Genomic DNA, 22214 nt, shown 5'->3' with positions numbered 1-22214 from the left:
GATCTACTTATCACAGGTGTAGAGCATCGAATTCAGGAATGCAAGATGCAATTAGCAATCGAGTTTGACATGAAGGATCTCAGGATTATGCATTACTACTTGGGACTAGAAGTTTGGCAGAAGCTAGGTGAGAAATATCTTGGTCAAGGTAAATAAGTGATCAAGATTCTTTAGAAATTTGGCATGATGGACAACAAGCCTATGGTGACTCCTATGATTACCAATCTAAAGAAATTGAGTTCAGATTCTAGTCCGATGGATCCTACTTGCTACAGATAGTTAATTGGGTCCTTGATGTATCTGGTAAATACAAGACCTGACATTTGTTTTCCAATAAATGTCCTCAGTCAGTTTCAAATGGAGCCAAAACATGATCATTGGATTGCAGCCAAACATATCCTAAGATATTTGCGTGCAACCATACATCACTTCCTCTGGTATACTGGTAAGAAATCCAACTCATCGGATATACAGATTAAGATTGGGGTGGAAATGAGACAGATGGAAGAAGCACAATAGGTGGATGCTTCAGCATAGGGTCATCCATGGTCTCATGGATGAGCAAAAAGTAGGATATAGTTGCTTTGAGTAGTGCTGAAGCTGAATATGTTGCTGCAAGCGAAGTCTGTCGGGAAGTAGTTTGGCTCAGGAAGTTACTATCAGATTTGTTTGAAGGACCGCTTAGCCCTACACGGATACATTGTGATAATGAAAGTTGCATAAGATTGACAGAAGACCTGGTGTTTCATGCTAGGACAAAACATATAAATAATAAGTACCACTATGTCAGAAGCTTGGTACGAGATGGGGTCATGGAATTGCACTATCTACCTACAAACTAAGTTGCACGAAACAGGGAAATGGGTACAAAACGTGACCCCCCAAATTTTGCAAATGGGGATATATATATATATATATATAGACACACACACATTTAAGAAATGTTATGTGCAATCATAAATCATAGTCATACATGATACATTATTACATTATGATTACATTGTCCAATGTCATTGCATAAACTATAAGTCTATCAATTATACATGATGATGAAACATACTAACATCACATTTACTCATGAATGATCACATAATGAAAGTAGTAATATCCAAAAACAACCTTGATAAACCACTGCTCTCTTCCTCTTTTCTCCTTTCTAAAATTGCCCCTTTCCAAGTGAAATGACTTGCTCAATTCATGTGATGAGGGAATGAGGCAAGAATGTTTTTATAACTTGCGAGAGACATCTAGAAACATCCACACATTATTTTAATCGCCAAATAAAAAAGTTAAAACGAAAATAACAAAAAAAAAAAAAAAATAGTCCTTTTTTGCCAAAAACACGGTCGTACGGGCCGCGTTTCAACCTCGTGAAACTTTCCCGTGTTTTCACATTTCGTTTCTGTTTTTGGGCTGAAATGCACTCCAGACCAGCGTTTCCTGCAACATAGCCTACAAATGAACAAGTAGTAGATATCCTGACTAAAGCGTTACCAAACAAGACGCATGAGTACTTGAGAGGTAAGCTTGGCTTGGTGGACATCTCCTCCCTAACTGAGGGAGTGATGTTAAGTAGTTCTTGTCTTTATGGGTCATGCAATAGACCAGAACTAATAGTGAAGAAGGAATGGAGTCTGGAGGATTGGATAAGCATCTAAGATTGGAACTTCTTATGGATTATAGAATCCAAGAAAAGAAGTTCTAGACCAATACTCTTTGAGGATGAGCTAGGGCATCCAAGATAAGAGTACTTGAAGAGGACAAAAATTCTTTGAGGATTCAGGATTGGGAATCCAAAATAAGAGTAGTTCTAAAAGGACATGCCCAGTGAACATCTGGATGGGGTATGTGCCTTGGAAGTAGTGCCGCAACTCACGTAAAGCCTCCCAGCATGATGTCTAGTTAAGGCCTTCAATGACAATGTTGGTTGTGATATAGATGTTTGACAGAGGGCTTATCAATCTGACTCTTCTTATGGGAATGCTTCAAAGGATGAGATTTTTTGTACTTCATGATGGGATTATGAATACCTCCCTAGTTAAGAGGGAGTGTTGGAAACTGTAACTAGATTCGGTCTTCATAATGACCTTTTGTGAACATGACATTATCTATTTTATATAAAGAAACAAAAAAAAAGGAATTTTATTTTATTTAAAGCATGAGTTGTGAAAATTCCTTGAAATGCAACAACTGGAAATAATTCTTCTAATTGAAAAATTAATTATGCAGTTTATTTTGTTTACGACAAAATATCGAATTATTCACACTACAAATTCTTCACCAAATAAATACTGCGGAAGCAAAAATAGGAAGTGAGAAATGCTAGCATTCACACAAACATTATGACATCGTTATTTTTGGACAATTGTCCCCGGAAAAAACCAATGTGGGAAAATCGGTGCAACAGTGAGGGTTTTTATTATTATGCAACAACAGAAATCTCTAGTACAATAAAATGGTTAATAAACTGGCGATTCTATCTGAGAGAAATACTGGCAAAAATTTACTGAGGGAATTTACCCTCGCTCCAAGTAAATCTCGGCTCTATCTAGGCTCATAACTAGCTCCAATTCTACCCATGCATCAACCTCTGCGCGGTCCCTTGCATGCTCACCCCAGAACTCCCTCTAAATCAAACGTCCTGCTTGTCTCTGCTGCTAAAAGTCTCTGGCTAAGCCCTCTAGAAATGTTCCTGACCTCTGGCACCTGAAACGACCTTCCCAATGTTGCATGAAACGGAGACGTTTTTTAGAAGTGGGGACACGGAAGCGTCATTTTCCAAAAATCTAGGAAGCGAAGCGTCTCGGAAGCGTCTACTATATATATATATATATATATATATATTATATATTTTTTTGCATTTATATTAAAAAAAAAATCCAAAATACCAAATTAGTTGTAGAAGACATGAAAACATGCATATTTTTACATAAATCAAGATAGATATGGCATCCATTGTACATCAATGATTAATTATTCCAGCATCAACCATCTACAATCTAGATTCCTCTTCTCTTGTCTAGCCTTTGCCTCTACTTCAATTCTATAGGGATTTTAGTCAACATTGCCTAATTTTGATCAAACAGCTTAATCCAAGCCTTATAATATGGTAGAGAAAGCTTAACATGCCTAATCAATGATTTTGACTTGAGTGAAGGGTACAAAATTGCTAAGGCCATGACAAAGGAGTTCAACAATCAATAACACCAACACTGGGGGGTACATATAGGGCTTGTTGCTCTTGATTAAATGCTAATCACATGCCCTCATACATGATATAATCCAATGAAACACCACAATCCCATTGATCTTGAAAACTGTTAAGTCTGCTGAATTTTGAATGGGATATGAAATTCTATTTTCTCCATATGAAGTCTGATGAGGTTGGAACCACTCTCAAACATCCTGAGTCATTTCATGGTAATGTTAAAAATTTAAGTAAAAGGATGGAAATGAAAGATAAAAGAGAATGTCACTTTTACTTTAAGAATTTAACATTACCATTAGGGAGCACCTTGGGAGTATTCGGAAAGTGTAGTTCCTCACAGAACAGTTCGAAATTTCCAAAAACAAAAAAAGCCCCACGGAACCGTCCACCTTCTCTCAGATCCACTCGCGATCCGCGATGGATACATGCCCGAACCTCCACAGATCCGCACCGATCCTTTCCGGATCTGCGGATCAGGAAATAGGAACCGCAGATCAGGCAGTAGGAGCCGCGGATCCAGCCCCCACGAATCTAATTTTGCAAGAACCGCAAAAAAAAAAGACGAACAGCGAATCCATATGGGACGCGGATCTGCCTTTAGATCCTTGGGGGGGGGGGGGGACGGTTCCTACAACACTAGACCTTCCCTTTAGCCAAATCGAATTGCCTGTATGAGGCTCTATGCAAACCCCTGTGCAGCCTCCTGGAGTTGAACTTGAACTCCTCTTCTGACTCCTCCAGAACTAGAAACTCCTCCGGAAAATCTTTATGTTGCCCTTCTGCCACCTGCTACTCAATCTCCAATTGAATCACCTGCTACTAGAAATCAAACTGCCTTCATCACTCAGTGTCTGAACCGGTGTGTCCTTCATTTACCCATCAACCTCTTCTTATAATCTCCAATTGGGACTCAACGACCAGGAATAAAACTTAATCGATGGTTGAGATCATCTTCAAGTTGATCCGTGTGAGTTTCTAAACAATTCTCTGTTAGTTTTTGTAGCATTGGATGTGTTATAACCACCAAATTTGGTGGAGAGGCTAGAATAAATGAGATCTCCAACACCCAAAAATCGTTTCTAGAAATTCCAACTAGAGATAACTTAATTAGATTATTAACTGATTTTTAAATATTTCCTAAGTCTAAACTTAGGGAATATGGTTAATTAATCAGAATTAATTAAGTCAAAGTGAGAATAGTCTAGAAACTCACACAGATCGACTTAAAGATGATCATAGCCCTTGATTAAGATTTAATCTTGGTCGTTGGAGTCCCAAAAAAAGAATTATAAAAAGAAGTTGATGGGCAGTTGGAGAACACACACCAAAAGTTCAATTTCCTTGGTAGATCGATTTCCAGAGAGCAACAGTAGTTGTCAGAGAGCTAGAGATCAAAGCAGAGAGTGAGAGGCAAGGGCAGTGAGGCTAGAGGAAGTTTTCCAGATCCGGCGAGTGCATTTGCAGAGAGGCAGAAGTACCACAATGAGGCTGACGCAAGCGCTGCGCAGAAGCCTCTGGAGAACAATTCGATTTTGCTGGAGAGAAGCTAAGTTTCAGTTCCAGAGGCCAGGAAAGGGTTCCAGAAGGCCAGAGAGACAGTTTCTCAACCAGTGGCAGACAGGACGGCTACAGGAGCAGTTGATTCAAGTTGTGCGTGGGAAGATACTGCGCTAGGGCGACGCAAGCCAGCACAGAGGCAATTTGAATGACTCTCTTGCAGCTGCAGTCAGAGCCCGGATTTTCCTGTGGGGTGAGGGAAATGCCTCACTAGAATTTGCTAGTATTTTTCTCTGTAGGATTTCTGAATTCGGCATCCAGTTGTACTCAGATGTTCTCTCACTGCTGCATTGGTTTCCCCGCATTTGGATTTTCCGGGGACATTTGTCCAAAAATAACGTCATTTTTATGTGTGTGTGTGTGCTAGTATTTTCTCAATTTCCAGCGCTATTATTTCTGCAGTTTTATTTGTGAAGGTTGCAGTGTGATTTATTTGATATTTGTCGTAGCAAATAAATTGTTAAAATAATCAACAATTAGAAAAATAAATTCCAGTTACTGCAATAGGATTTCAGTATTGAAATTTCCACATGGTTTCAGAGTGTGATTGATCAGACAGGGAAGCTCAAAAGTGAAGGTAGAAATTTGTTGTTCAGAGGGAGCAATAGGGCGAATTTCTAGATGTTGCGCGGAGCCTAAGCCAAGCCGATCGAATTGCTTGGAGAAGTTCGATTTTTCAATGCAGGATTGGCAGAAAAAATCAGCTTGCCAGTTGAGTGATTCAAGCAGGCAGAGGGAGCAGCAATGCCTCAGATTTTCGCTGAGCAGATTTCTTGTCTGGGCACAAAGGGTTTTGCAGCATTTTGCTAGAGCAGAATCTGTGTCAGGTGGAAGAGAAAAGCACACACAAAGGGAAAATTTCTCTCAGGGGATCTTGAGTTTTAGAGATCTAATTTTTCCAGTTGCAGATTGGCAACAGTTGTGAGCAGATCTTCTCACTCTAGAAGGGAGTGCGAGTTGCAGATCCAACAGCTGAGCAGCGAGAAAGAGGGAGATTTTCGGGTTTTATTTTCTCCAGTTTTAAGTTTCACAAATTTTGCACCTTTGCGGGGACGAGCGTACAATATTGCAAGAGGAGGTTGTGCAAATTAGCCAGAATGCAGATTTGGGCAACAGTTCAACTTCCAGTTGTCAGAAATAAGTGTCGGAGGAAGTGCAACTTGTCTAGTGTGAGTTGCAAAGAAAGGAAGGGTCCTAGCCAGGGACCAGTTTTGAAAAGAGATAGTGGAGAACCATTTCCAGGAGGAGGAGCATGAAACTCTAGCGTGCCGAATGGATAGAGTCCAGTGTAGTTGCAACAAGGAGATCATTCAGATTGATTCCAGATTGTTGCAGTAGGACCATCACCCTTGCTACAAGAACCCATAGTATCATAGTAGTAGGTTCAATCTCAGCAGACGCAATCTGTCATTAGACAGTTGCAAGGTTAGTTGCAGTTAGTACCCCGAAGACAGTTGCAGAAGAAGTTGCAGTGACACGGGCAGTGTGAATTGCCCAATTGCAGTATGTAGGGGAAATTTCAGCCAGGAGATTCCCAGCGTAGAGCTACGCAATCCAGTTTCTAGTGCAGGAGTACAGTGTGAGTTGCCAAGAGGGAGCAGAGAGATTTCCCATAGGCAGATCGAGACTTAGAGGGAGTCTAGTTTTAGAGGGAGCATCCCTATGGAAGCTAGTACTTCAAGATTTGGGGGGATCAAACTCATTATTGCAGTAGTTGCAGTAGCAGTGCAGAAGCATCAGAAGAGCAGTAGTAGTAGCAGTATGAGTAGATCAGATTTCACTATGTTTGCAACTATACCTCTAAGAGTGAGGTGCAGTGACTTGGAGTTGTAGCCCCAAAGAGCTACAGATTTGGGCAGCGTCCTTGAGGAGTCCACCTCATGGATCATTACCTAGCTATGGGGGCCCAAAGTATTCAGTAGCAGGATGGATCAGTGCCAAGAGATGCAGACAGATTTCGGAGTGACAGTTGTAGACTAGTTGCAGTCAAATGCTAGAGAGCGTAGTGCAAAGTTGTCAAGAGTGTTGAGTGGCAAGTACTGAGTCAGCAGCAATGTAGATTCTTTAGTGACAATGCAGAGGCTAGTAGCAGTCAAAGACTCAGGTGACAGATGCATCATACTGATCACCATTGATTCAGTATTTCAGATGCTTCTCAATTGCAGTTGTTGCAGTTGCAGAAGCAACAAATGAGAGGGAGTTGCAGTGCAGATGCAGAGTTGGCAGCAGTATGGCAATGTCAGCAGCAGCACATGCAACATCAGAGTTACGCAGTGGTTGGTGGGCAGTGGTAGGCAGTCACAATGGCCAAACATCAACAGCATGACAGGAGATGATACAGAAACAGAGTGTTGTGGCAAGGTGTGCAACACTAGAACACAGTCCTCGCTAATAGGGTGTTAGTTTTTGTAGCATCAAATGTGTTCTAGCAATGAAATTTGGTGGAGATGCTAAAATACATGAGATCTCCAAAACCCAGAAATCGGTTTTGGAAATTCCACCTAAAGATGACTTAATTAGATTATTAACTGATTTTTAAATATTTCCTATATTTAAACTTTGGGAATATGGTTAATTAATCAGAATTAATTAAGTCAAGGTGAGAATAGTCTAGAAACTCACACGGATCGACTTCAAGATGATCCTAGCCCTTGATTAAGATTTAATCATGGTCGTTGGAGTCCCAACAGAGGATTATAAGAAGAAGTGGATGGACACTTGGAGAACACACACCAGAAGTTCGATTTCCTTGGTAGATCGATTTCCAAAGAGCAGTAGGACTTGTCGGAGAGCCAAAGATCGAAGCAACGAGTGAGGGGCAGGGGTAGTGGGGGTGGAGGAAGTTTTCCAGATCCAGCGAGTGCATTTGCAAAGAGACAAAAGTACCATAGTAACGCTGACGCAGGGGCTACGCAGGAGCCTCTAGAGGGTAGTTCGTTTTTGCTGGAGAGAAGCTAAGTTTCAGTTCCAGAGGCCGGGAAAGGGTTCCAGAAGGTGGGAGAGACAGCTTCTCAGCGAGTGGCAGACAGGACGGCTACAAGAGCAGCTGATTCAGGCTATGCGTGGGAAGATACTACGCTAGGGTGACGCAGGCCTGCACAGAGGCAGTTTGGATGGCTCACTTGGAGCTGCAGTTAGAGCCCGAATTTCACTGTGGGGCGAGGAAAATTCCTCACTAGAATTTTGCCAATATTTTTCTTTGTAGGATTACCAGATTCGGCATCCAGTGGTACTCAGATTTTCTCTCACTGCTACATAATAATAAAACCCTCAGTTGCTGCACCAATTTTCCCACATTGGGTTTTTTCAGGACATTTGTCCAAAAATAACAATGTTATTTTTCTGTGTGCTAGTATTTTCTCAGTGTCCAACGCTATTATTTTCGCAGTTTTATTTGTGAAGATTGCAATGTGATTTATTTGATATTTTCCATAGCAAACAAATTGTTAAAATAATTAACAATTAGAAAAATAAATTTCAGTTACTGCAATAGGATTTCAATATTGAAATTTCCACATTATCACCTTTCTCAATTAATTACTATTAATTAACCAGTTTTCCTAAGTTAGACTTCAGAAAAATTTAAATGATGGTCAATTAATTTAATTGAGCTATCTCTAGGTGGAATTTCCAGAAAAAATATTCCAGGTTTTGGAGAACTCTTGTGTTTTAAAGTTTCGAGACTAGAAACCCTCTGATGTTACAAAAACTAACACTCCCTCTTAGCGAGGAAGGTGTTCTTCAACTTTGTCTCCATAACATCTTTCCAAGTTGTCGATGTCTGACAATTATAGCTACCTGCTACTGTCCACCAACCACTTCGCTAACTCTGATTCATTTTCCAATGATTGTAGTTAAACCATGCTGCATCTGTGTTGTTATTGACACTGCATTGTACATCCTGTACTGTTGTCAACTCTGCATTTGCACTGCAACTCAACTAACATTCCCTCTCACTATTGCAACTTCTATTGCAACTGAAAAGCATCCAAAATACTGAATCAATTGTCTTTGTACTACAACTATCTCCTGAGTCTCGAACTACTACTAGCCTCTACACTGTCCACTAGGAAATTTGCGCTGTTGTTGATTCTGCCAAGCAGCTTCCTGCTCTGCTATCAACACTACTCTGTGATCCTTAGCATTTGACTGTCGCTAGTCTACAACTGTCACTCTGGAACTGACTGCCTCAACTGACATTGATCCTCCTGCTACTGAATACTATGGGCCCTTGTAGCAAGGTAATGATCTATGAGGAACCACCATCCAATGCTCACCTCAATGTGTTAGTTTTTGTAGCATGGATGTGTTCTAACCACGAAATTTGGTGAAGCTAGAATACATTCTCCAAAACCCAGAGATCGTTTCTGGAAATTCCACCTAGAGACGACTTAATTAAAATAATTAATCGTTTTTAAATGTTTCATAAGTCTAAACTTAGGAAATCTGATTAATTAAAAGGTATTAATTAAGTCAGGGTGAGAATCTTCTAGAAAAAGACATGGATCGAGTTCTAGTTGATCTTAGCCATCAATTAAGTTTTAATCATGACAGTTGATGTCTCAACGAGAGATTATAAGAACTCGTTGGGGCTTGGAGAATACACATCAGACACCAATAGTTCGATTTCACTAGCAGATCGAACTCCAGAGTAGCAGCGCTAAGTTGCCGGAGAGAGAGCTAGCGAGCTCGAAATAGTGAAAGAGGGGCAGGGATAGTAAGGTTGGAGGAATATTTACCTATTCCACTAAGTGCATTGCAAAGAGGCAACATAGAGCCATGCAGAGGCAGCGGAGATCTTCAAAGGGGATTTCATATTCTACTGGGGAGAAGCAGTGATTCAGTGCCATAAGCCGGAGAGAGACTCTGGAGGCCAGAAGGGTCCATCTTCTAGACAACAATTGATTAGATAGCGAGAAGGAAGTAGTTCCGAGTTACGGGACACAGTACTGCGTAGGATGATGCAGGACTCCACAGAGGCAACAAAGAGCAACTCATCTTGAGCCAAGGTCAATGTCAGATCGCCTATGGGAGTGAGATTTTTCTCACTAGACTTATTGTTAGTATTTCTCTATATGGATTGCTAGATTTGAGCATCCATAGTTTTGTACTCAGATTTACTACAGCATAATATTAAAACCCTCAGCTGCTACACCAGTTTTCCCGGGTTGAGTTTTTCTGGGGACTTAGTCCAAAAATAATTGCATATTTGTTTGTGTGCGCACTGGGCAGCAGCAAAGTACATTCTCAAGCATGTGCGTGGAACAGTAAATTTTGGATTAAGGTACACCAAGGGTAATGATATTGAATTGAGTGGATTCACTAATGCAGATTGTGCAGGAAGTTAAATAGACAGGGAAAGTACCACAAGGTATTGCTTTGGTATTGGATCTGGGATGACCTCCTGGTGCAGTAAGAAGCAGAAGTCTGTAGCTCTGAGCTCTGTTGAAGCTAAGTATATGGCAGCTAGCAAAGAAACATGTGAAGCTATATGGCTCAGGAAACTGCTTGTAAATCTATTCAGGAGAAGGATGGAAGCGACAAGGATCTTTTGTGATAATCAGAGTTGTATCAAGCTCTCTGAAAATCCAGTATTTCATGATCGCTCCAAACACATCGATATTCGGTGTCACTTTATCAGAGACTGTGTTCAGCGTGGAGCGATACAGTTGGAGTACACTCCCACGGGAAATAAGGTGGTAGGCATACTCACCAAGGCTCTAGGAAGAGCCAAGTTTGTTCAATTTCGGGTATGTTGGAAAATCCCTTTCAATAGAATGATGCAGCGTTTGAGAGGGAGTTGTAGTACAGATGCAGCAATGGCAGTGGCAGTGTCATGGGCAACAGTACAGTAGTAGCAGTCAATGTTGCACGAAGCGGAAGCGCGGAAGCGTCATTTTCCAAAAATCTAGGAAGCGAAGCGTCCGCGGAAGCGTCTGCTATATATATATATTTTTTATATTTTTTTGCATTTATACTCAAAACAAACATCCCAAATACCAAATTAATTGTAGAAGACATGAAAACATGCATATTTTTGCATAAATCAAGATAGATATGGCATCCATGATTCCATTGTAGTTACTAGTATGTACAACAATCATCTATATTCTAGCTATTACAAACATACATCAAATTTTTAAGCATATTATAAAACATAAAACATTTAAGCATATTATAAAACATAAAACATAGAGCATATTATGATTTATCTAGCAAGTGAGCAACTGTCAACATTTGTCATGTCCAAAATTCAAATAATAATGTTTACAAAATATGTCACTTGGTCACCGCCAAGCCAAAAAGGTCCAAAATTCAAATTCACAAGTCTACAAGTCTAATGAGTAATCTATGACAAAAAGTAGTAGATTGTGAATATATCTACTAATCTCTCCTCCTTCCACCACGAATAGAACGTGGTGGCGGGCCTCCACGTGGTGGCAATGAAGAAGATGGTGCCTCAGGAAGTCGTGGCACTGAAACTGATGAAGAAGAACCCCCTGCTGTTGGTGTTGAACCATGGAACCTAGGAACCAAGGGACCAGATGAGGGAGCATCTGCTATATTTATATTTTTTTTTGCTTTCATTTGTCACCCTAACCCAAGGTGGACCCACCCCCAACAAGCAAACTCACCTAAAATTTAAAAAAAAATTGAAAAAAAAACGATTTTCTAAATGCTTTTCCGGAAGCTTTTCTGGAAGCGTCTCGGAAGCGTCTGGGAAGCGTCTGGGAAGCGCCTGGGAAGCGCCTGGGAAGCGCCGTACGAAGCGCGCTTCGGCGCTTCGGAAGCGCCAGCGCTTCCAAATTTCCAGGAAGCGTCTAAAAATTTCGGAAGCGCGCTTCGCCATTTTCGGAAGCGCGCTTCCGGGGGCGCTTCCTGGGCGCGCTTCGGGCCTAGGATCCGGGGGGGGGGGGGGCGCTTCCTGCAACATTGGTAGCAGTAGCACAGTGTTGGTGGCAGCAACAGTGCAGAAAGGAGATGCTTCAGAAACAGAGCAGCATGAAGGTAGACATTGTTGCTAGAGCACTTTCCTCACTAAGAGGGAGTGTTAGTTTTTGGTAGCATCGAAAGTGCTCTAGCCTTGAAAATTGGTGGAGAGGTTAAGGGACATGAGTTCTACACCCAAAAACCGTTTGGTGAAATTCCACCCGGATTGTATTTTATTAAAATAATTAATATTTTTAATGGAGTTCCTAAGTCTAAACTTAGGGAAATTAAAATATTAAATTAATCAAAATATGGGTGAGAATGATCTAGAAGGCGGATCAATTCATGTTTTAATCTTAGTTGTTGATTAGAGACTTAATCTCAGTCGTTGAAGACTCAACAGGAAAAGTATAAAATGGAGGCTTGGGGTTCATTTGGAAACACAAGGAGAGATTGAGGAAATCGATTTTCTGAGGTGAGAAGTTCTCAGGAGGAAAATCGATTGGGGAGATCTTGCAGCTGAGGAGAAGAGAGAATCCAGGAGAAGGACTTTCCAGAAAATACAGAACAGAGAGGCGGAGAGAGCTTGCAGAGAGGCAGCGCAGTAGCCGGGAGAGCTGACGTTGGGCCAGTCTGGGCCCACGCAGTCCTGACGCAGAGCCAGAAGGGCCAGCGTAGAGCAGAAAAGTTGCCTGTCACGCAGAATCCAGAACAGGTGGAACAACTGGAACAGCTGAAACTGTCAAGAACTGCTGGAACAACCGAGAGAGCTGACGCAGAGGGCAGAGAAGGTGACGCAGGGCTGACGCAGAGCCAGCGTAGAAATAGCCGGGGTTAGCCAGTCTTATGCTGGATCAGCCGGAATTCTGCCGAGTGAAGTGAGGTAAAACTCACTCAGATTTTCCGCCAGTATTTTCTCTGTAAAGGATTGCTAGATGAGCATCCTAGATTGTATTAAGATATTTACTACCAATAATAAGAATCCTCAGATCTGCTGGACCCACATTGGTTTTTTTCAGGGACAATTGTCCTAAAACAAGTGTGTCAATGTGATCATATGTTGATGTTTCTCTTTCCATTTAATTTTAAGTTCTAGTTTGTGAAGTCTGCAACTGAATTTATTTTGGTGTTTACTGAAGTATTGGTAAATAACTTATCATAAATAAGTAGGAGAAATAAATCAATTATTGCAGCAAATTTTCACATACTTGTGCCCTAGAGCCATTTTGGAGCACCACATGATCTTTTACTTGGAGATCAAGGGGCCACCCCCTTGTCTATCATTCATGGAGCCCTCACTCTCATTATGGCACTTTGAAGACTCAACAAGGCCTTCCAACAGCCCTTGTGCCCCATGATCTCATCATTTCGACTCATTTTGGATGGCTGATCCTTCACTTTATGAGCTACTTGGTGGGCTTGCCACCAAGGATATGTTATTGATCCGAGATCTTTTGCTTATAGATGTATTAAAGAATTACATGCATAAATTGTAGCTTAAACATAGAAATTTAATGTGCACATGAGAGAAGAGGAGAAACACTTAAAGCATGAAAGAAGACAACAAGACTTGATAACGGAGTTCGTCCGACTTGGACTACATCTCCAGGCCCTGCTTGATCAATGGGGAGGCGTTCATTCATTAAGTGGCATGAGAAAGAAGAGTACAAGCATCAGTTACCAAAAAGGAGTTTTATACCTCCATAATGAAAAATGGCCGAAAAATGTAGAACTTTGATGGAGAGGTAGACAGCGCCATTCCGTTCGTGGTGTCGAGAAGTGCTGAAACCATATAAAATTTGTCAAAATCTGACAAAGTGAAAATTCGGCCCTCCTGCAAAATCTACCTCGAACTGCGTGTGCTCCCTCCTTTGCCTTGGGCGCACTGATGAATTGAGTGTTAAATAAAAAATGGCGGCGAACTTCTCAATAAGTCAATTGTGGCGCAGTTGGTTTGAGATCTGGTTGATACGAAGGAGGTCGGGCGGTCAAACCCCGCCTCCTCCTTTTTTTACATAACGAATTTCTTAAAATAAAAAATAGGTTGGGTTGGGCTCGCCTTGGGCAGCTCGCCCACCTTACCTACCTCGGCCCGCATTCCTTTTTTAAGTGGTTGGGTCCGTGCCCCAAGGGCCGGCCCATGTTTAATGCGACAGTGGTCTTCGTTTTGGTGGTTGGGTCTGTGCCCTAAGGCCGACCCACCACCTTAATGGCTGCATACCATTACGTGGTTCTGTAGTGTGGGGGAGGGGCCAGGGATCGTGGCCCGCCCCTCCATTAACAACTATATTGAATGATTGGGGTGGCGGGGTTGGTGGCCCGCCACCCTTTTTTTAATATTTTTTGTTTTAAAAAAAACCACATGACCATTTTTGAAAATCCGGATTTTGACCAAAGGAGTCTTTTAACCAAGCGACAATTTCGCCCGGAATCTGGCCAGAGTTGGCCGGATTCCATTCGCCAAAAAAGTCCAAATTATGTCTCCATTAATCCTTCCCAGTCAACAAAAGTCAACCAAACTTTGACTGCCTCTATCTCCTTCATTCGGACTCGAATTGGAGTGTCATTCGCACCGTTGGAATCAGGGTGATGAGCACTTCAATCTGATGTCAAGTTAATCGTCTTTCTGCCACTTTGAATTTTGAGCCTTTTCCATGCCACTGGTGTCTGGAGATCCACCTGGATCAATCCTCCCCATTGAGGAGCTTTTGGACCGCCAAAAGCCTTATCAGTGAATTGGCAAGTGAAGGAATTATTCCATCACTCTTTCTTTTTCCAGCGATTTTGCCTTGCTAGGGTGCATCCCCTTGAAACCAACTCGAAGGTATTCCACATCTCGCTGTCGTGAAGTCCTGGTTCTTCTGTCAAGGATGATGTCTTCAGGTAACTCATCGAGATACTCTGGTGCAAAGTCATCAACTGTAGGAACTGTGCCCACCTCTTTGGTGTCCATAATCAATGGTGGCTCATACAACTTTAAGTTTTCCACATTCACTATGGAGTACATTTTCATATACATTTTAATGGAGGGGCGGGCCACGACCCCGGGCCCCTCCCCCACACTACGGAACCACGTAACGGTATGCAGCCAGTAGTTGTCCCTTAGGTACCCCTCCTAGGACTCCTACTAGATTGTGTGGCAACAGTCACATCACACCTCCATCCACCCATGCGCTTTGCCACATCATCGATGACTCATATGTAAAATCTCGCCACTTGTCCATTCCATAAGCTGCCATGTTTCAACCTCTCGAATTGCCACATGTCACCTTGATATAAATAAACATGCCAAAAGCTCCAGTCCCCTAAAAAATAGGAAAGATAGAAAATGCCCAGAATTGATAAGGAGGTCTTGCCATATATAGTACACCTAAAAACAGGCACTGCTAAAAATAGAAAATTACCCACATGTACACAACATTATATTCATTAGACTTGGAAACTCAAGGGGAATCCAAAATTCAAATAGGTTGTCAGCACTGCCATGCAAAGATTGCTAAGACTAGAAATATCTCAGATTCTAACAAAATCACTATCATTAGACTTAGAACTAAGCGGGGAGTCCGAATACATAATCAAATCTGACATGTAACGAGTGCTAAAAATAGAAAGTGCTCAAATTCTCACGAAACCATACTCATTGGATTCTTCTTTTCGTAAGGAATCTGAATTTGCGATCAAAATCAACATGCAAGTACTGCTAAAAAATCAAAAGTGCTTACATGTCACACAAAATCAGTTCATTGGACTCAGAATATTGCAAAGACTCCAAATATACGATTATCTCTGACATGGTCAGAGATAATTATAGTCTCTAGATGAAACCTACTAAAAATAGAAAGTGTAATGCATGTCACCCAAAGAAGCTTCACTAGAATCCTAAGTTCATAAGGACTCCGAATAGTAATCCATACTACCATACAAGCCCTGGAACTCTGTCTCCTATAAAGTGGGGGACATGCTAAAAATAGCAACTCTCACCAATCTATGCAAAAGCTTTGTCTAAATCATCATTGAATCCATCCTACAAATAGTCTCCCTGGAAACCAACCCCCAGCCAAAGCCAAACTCAGTCTCTGAACCTCCAGCAAAATGAAATATGCTGGCCTTTAACCCTCCAAATTTGCAAGGGGGAAATTTAAGGGTTAAGAGGGGCAAAACTTATCAAGTCACTTTGGTATCATTTTCTCCTTGGACTTCCTAGAATATTGGGTTGTTAAAGGTTGAAATATTGTTCACTTTCTGCTGCTGTTTTGTTCTATATTCCGTAACAGCCCTAAGGCTGAAAATTCACAGGGTTAAGATCCAGGAAACCTCTAGGATAGAGGTGAAATTTCTATTTTGCATGAAGTTAATTTGCATTACAAAATTTCCACATGGCATTCCCTTACTGCTTGGAGAGGGTTGCATAACATGGTAACTCAAAAACTTATATTATTTTTCCCAAATGACTGTGTGTTATAGTTCATAGATTGTAAGGGAAAGCTGGCAATTTAACATGTCCTATAGAAAAATGCTTAGAACATTAAATGCATAACAATCCAGAACACCTCTAGTAATGGGAAGGTGGAACACCACCCCAAAATACATACCAACCCAAACCATTATTCAAGTATGCTTTATGCAGTTGTGGAGACTTGCAGATCCTGAGAAATGCAGCTCTAACGTTCCATGTCAACATTGTATGTTTTCCAGGATCTTTATTGTTAAGGAAAATATTAGACATCAGGCTTTACTAACTAAAATGATGTAAGCTTGTTTAACTAACCATTTGTGATTTTAGAATAACTAATGTCATTTGGAGATTTCCTTTCTGGCAAGAACTAACTAAGCATTTCCTTCACAAGTGAAAATGAAACATTCTTCTTTTCTGGTTCAATTTTACTAACTAAAATGATGTAAGCTTGTTTAACTAACCATTTGTGATTTTAGAATAACTAATATCATTTGGAGATTTCCTTTCTGGCAAGAATTAACTAAGCATTTCCTTCACAAGTGAAAATAAAACATTCTTCTTTTCTGGTTCAATTATGATAAGGAAAAGAAATATACTTCTTTATGAACAGGAAATCAAATCATCATCTTCTTTCCAGTGTTGGAAAGTGCAATGTAGCAATACGTGAGCTTCAATTAAGCTTTTGAATAACCAATAAATGGATCAATTGTATAAGCTAATACTTGTATCCTAAAGATGAAATTCCTTGCAATGCTTTAAATTGTAGATAACATTATTAATAATAATTCTGACATAAAATTCAGAATATACAAGGTTCTTTCAAGAAAATATCAGAAAATTATAAAACACTTTCAACAATTCTTCAAAATATTCATGTAAATGAAGGATTTCATTTACTATTAGGCTTTCTAAGATTGACTAAAGGGTAACAAAAGGAGGTTGATTTGTACATTTACATTTTTTATCAAATTGGCTAAGCTAGAAGGTTTTACTTTAAGGTTCGGTTCGGGTGGGGTCAGGGTGGAGTTCATTGTCCTTAAATTTATATTTTTCACTCTCACATTTCAAAGAGATAAAAACAATCTAAAATGGAAATGAATATTTCGTAAGAAAATGCCTAACCAAAAACTAATTTCAAAAAAAAAAGGGTGCAGCATACCAACAATTTAGAGCATTACCCCACTATTACAAGAGGATCCATCAGGGAGATCAATACAATTGACTGTAGAACGCCCCATAAGCCATTGACAAGTGGCTGCTGTCACCCGTGCTGTGCCAAAAAGAATATAATGATTACAATGTACTCCAATACACATATGGACTGGATAACTCTTTCTTACTTTGGAAAAATGCTACCTAAATTAACAGAGGAAAAAAAATCTTATGATACAACATTAATGTACAACTGCAAGACTGCCTAAAGGACAAGAGAAAGGACTTTAGGTCAAACTATACTTCCAGTTTGCAACCTCTTGCATCTCTCTTAATAAGAATGCCTTTAGCCTTGAACTATACAGCTGTTTCATCAGGAAGACATTCCCTAAACGTATTGATAGAGAATAAAGACCCATTAAAAAGATCATCATATCTATTTTTCCAAAGAAGATATGACGAAATAACTACAATACAATGCCACTTTCCTCTGAAGTGAAAAGGGCCAATGGACTCAACATCACCTAGTATGGCAGCCTTCCAGAAAAGTATCTAGTATAGGCCATGATGCTTGTTACCCATTGTTAGTTTTTGTAGCATCAGATGTGTTCTAGCCACGAAATTTGGTGGAGAGGCTAGAATACATGAGATCTCCAAAACCCAGAAATCGTTTTTGGAAATTCCACCTAGAAGTGTCTCAATTAGATTATTAACCATTTTTAAAATACTTCCTGTTGTCGCGCGGATTGACACGACAACGCTCAGACCGGGGGCTGTCACTCTGATCCCCGGTCTCTCCGTTTAAGCCTGTCTCCCACGGCTAAGGGGGGTAGACCCTGAGGAAAAATGAAGGCCAACTGCCAAACAGTTGGGCCGGGAGACGAGATGCACTAAAATGGTTTTATTGATTTGATAGACCAGTGCCTTAAAAGATCTAAATGATTACTAGCTAGATGATATAAGAACATGAACCACAGACAGCAATCATCAGATAAAGAGAGCAATGCTTTAAATATTTAGTAAAACCACAACGCTCTTCAAATAACGATATCCAGCAAACTAAGAGAAATAAATTGCTTCAAACAACAGAGAAACCAGATATCAATTTCGTGCTCAGATCTCAGCGTGAAAGATACAGCATGAATAAAAAGACTGAAACTGGCAAAATAAATTTTCCACAATTTTTTTTTTTTTTTTTTTTTTTTAATTTGAAAATGACAATTTTTTAAATCTAAACTATACCTAAGGTAAACAAATTAGAATCTATTTTAAAATAAAACAAAACTAACAAAATTTTAAATCTCACATAAAACTACAAATCGAAATTTTTTTTTTTTTTTTTAAATATCTAAGACCTAAATCAAAGCTTGAAATTAAAATTAAAATCGAAGGCTAAAATTTTATCCAAACGCAAAACGTATGTCGTGACGAAGACAAATGGGTGAGCTCGATATACCAGTTAGATACCATTCATGAAATCGCTGGGTTGCAGGTTGGCACTCACGCTGAAACCCGAAAGAAGAAAAACGCAGGTCGACACCAAGCGTAATCACACACAAAAAGGGATTTACGAAAACGACTGCACCCAAAAGAAGCTAAGGCGTGAAACTCAGCACGTGAATCAGAAAGGCGAGATCGAGGGTTTCACAGACGTCACCAGCATAACCAGATATATGAGCAGGTTTGGATGATTTAGTAAAGGTCGATGCGGAAGGTGGAGCTCAGAAAACGCTGCGTCCACTGATAAATCGACTAAAACCGCAGGCAAAAGAAAAGATGGCACACGCAGGACCCTCCAGGACGCTTTCAAAAAAAACGCACTTGGCTCAGATACGAGATACAAAAAAAAATCAAAACCAGAGAAATCGATTTGGCTGTTACTGTGCATACATGAAGATTTCGATATCTTTCATAAATCGATAGATTTTACCCTGAAGCCGCTATTCGCTTTTGGACAGGATTTCGATGGCATTCAGATAACAACCCGAAAAATGAAACGGAAAAACACTTGGGTCGTAACCCCTAGAAAGCCTGAAAATGTATAAGATTTCAATGCGTAAACGAAAATCGTTTGAAACTCATCTGAGCGTGGCTTGCCTGGTTTGATGAAATTGCTCAATACGTTTCACCAGAAATCAAATCACAAATTACTCAAATCGAAAACCTAAATTGTGTATACATTCACGCTTCCATTATGTTTCAAAAAAAAAATTCTCTGTCGTTTTCAGTGTTGTGCTTGCAGGTTAATGAAGACAGCAGTTTTTTGGAAATACCTGGGATGATTTAGCCATACAGAAAGCACCCTCATTCACATTTATTTCTCACGTCGATGCAGCGGTGGATGTAAGCCAGTTCACCAATTTACAAATTTGTCGAATGCCAAAATCAGAAAAGGCTGTGACCCTGATGACAGATATCCTGCAAAAAGAAAGAAATATGACAGATATGCAAAGTTTTGCAGTAAAACCCTCCAAAATTTACCCTAAGTCACAAAAATTTACAGCTCTGGACAGCCAAGTTTAACAATAATTGCAGTAATATTTTGAAATATCAGAAAATTTGAAATTTACTGTGAACAGAAAGAGAATTTCTCAATGTAAAACATGAAATGAACTTTAAAAGATTAACCCAGGGCACAATCAGCTGGGCTCTGCACAGAACAGCCTGTGGGAGTCGGCTGGTTCAGCCCAGAACTTCCCCAAACGCCCACAAATACCCTTCACCTAAAGGTTTCCTGCACACCTCAAGCAAACATCAGCAAAAAAGGGCAAGAAATGCTGCTAGATTTCAAGAAAAAATGGAGATACCTGCCATTTTCCAGAAACCCTACAACATTCAGACCCTAGCACGTGAGCAAGATACCTGTACTCACAATGCTCTGAAAAAATCAGCTATTTTAACTGTTGAAAACTGAAATATGCAGAAAAGCAAATATCTCACAGCAATTCCAGAGAGTAACACCAGCCGGTTTGAACCCCAAAGTCTTTTTATTAACCAGAAAATCAGATTACAAGAGAGCTTTTTCAGTACAGACTCACAGATCAAATAAACCCTGTAAAATGACCCCCTAAGACCCTATAAGAAGGAAATGATCCCAACGGCTAGTTTTGGGTGATCCATGTAGAACTGATCTCGACCGTTGATGAGGATCAAGACATCTCTTGATCTCATCCGTCGATTTTATTTAAAAAATGATATTTTGCATGTGTTCACAAAAAATATTATTATTTTATTATTTAGGGTTTTTGCTTTGTTTTATGAATTTTTTTATTATTTATTATTTTATTTTTTTTTATTATTATTATTTTTTTTTTTTTTTTTTTAATATTTTATTTATTTTCTAAATGGATCATTTGAACCAAACCGTTGGAAACATCCCCTAGGACCTAGGACCTAGGACTCATGAGGGGATTTAAACATTTCTCAACCCTCAAGACACATTACATCATGACTTTTACAATTTACATCTCAAGGGGACGAACCCACTTTAACATAGACCCTCATAAACCACCCAGTTCTGCGACACAACTATAATCTAGCAGATTAACACGCTAGGATTCTCCTAAAGTCCTAATAACAAAATGCATCCCGGCTTTGGGGTCGGGTTTGAAGGAAAACTCTGCCGATCCATGGATCGGTGAGACTAAAAACCTCCCGGGACGCAGATCATCATTAGAAAGTTAGGTCCACCTAGGCAACTTTACATACATGACTCTGATCTGCTTAGATTATTTACAATTCAAACATGCAGACTGGGTTTACAACAAAAATGATCAAGCTGTCGATGACTGTAGGCTGGCACGGACATGTCGCTCAGGAGCTACCCCTCTCTGCCAACAGAAAGGAGGTGGACTGCATGGGCAGTTGACCAGTAGTGGTCAACATCTGGCTCTACTTGGGGACACGTTGCTGCACTGGTAGGAATGTGAGAATCCAGAATCTGCATCCATACAACACACAAATAAAAATAAGTAGCGTCCATTCCAAAATCATCATATACATTAAGCACAGGAAAGATAAAAGCTCTTCATTTATTGACTAACTAATAACATGAAAAGTAAATCTAATCCTAAAAACAGAAATAAAATGCTGAAAAGACAAGGAGTAGGGATAGAAATACAATACAAAAGATGCCCCATGGCATCAGATATCATCTCTGAAGAACAGCTTGAGCATTTGGCCGTTCGCTGGTAGATGAAGTGGTTCACCATCCAATCTGCTCAAGTGGAATGAGTTTGGTCCAGCTATATCTCTAATGATGTACGGTCCTAGCCACAAGCTGTCAAACTTCTTATGCTTTCCTGGTTTTTCATTTTTGCGATCCCAAAGTAAAACCATATCTCCAACCTGCAAAGATCTAGATCTAGAGCATTTATCAAAGCTTTTCTTAATATTAGATTGATTTTTACATGTAGTTTCAAAAGCTGTCCGACGAGTCTCATCTAATTCCACAATCTGATCTATCCTATTCTGAACAACATCTTTATCAGTGGAAAATTTTTGGAGAAGCTGATAGGCTGGCAATTTTAGGTGCACAGGTAAGGTAACATCCAAGCCATAAACCAATTCAAAGGGAGATTTACCAGTAGATTTCTTCTTAGTAATTTTGTCTGCCCACAAAGCATACTTGATTTTGCTGTCCCAAGACTTCTTGTTATCTCCTACTATTTTCTTGATAATGGTTATGAGATTTTTATTACTTGATTCAGCCAAACCATTACCCTGAGGATAGTAATTCGACGAATGAGATAAGACAATGCCATATTTGAAACAGAAAGATGTAAACTCTGAAGAACTAAAAGCTTTGGCATTGTCCGTAGTGATTTTAGCGGGGACACCAAATCTAGTAATGATGTTATTCTCAATGAAATCCATAATCACCTTTTCAGTGGCATTCTTAGCAGGAATGGC

The 22214-nt window shown here is 40.1% G+C and overlaps 1 protein-coding gene across 3 annotated transcripts in view; it reads right to left on the bottom strand.

Moving 5' to 3' along the window:
• Nucleotides 1-22214, bottom strand: part of LOC149249638 (beta-carotene isomerase D27) — a 241774-nt gene that overhangs the window by 113619 nt on the left and 105941 nt on the right. For all 3 annotated transcript variants that reach the window (XM_089456291.1, XM_089456292.1, XM_089456290.1), the window contains exon 5: nt 17330-17421. In XM_089456291.1, the coding sequence (XP_089312417.1) occupies nt 17330-17421 (92 nt within the window). The remainder of the gene's footprint in view (nt 1-17329; nt 17422-22214) is intronic.

Source organism: Pinus tabuliformis, chromosome 7 (assembly GCF_031772625.1).
Source record: "Pinus tabuliformis cultivar Carrire ecotype Pingquan chromosome 7, CPIR1, whole genome shotgun sequence".
Taxonomy (NCBI): Eukaryota; Viridiplantae; Streptophyta; class Pinopsida; order Pinales; family Pinaceae; genus Pinus; species Pinus tabuliformis.
This window is presented reverse-complemented; position numbering and strand designations above follow the sequence as displayed.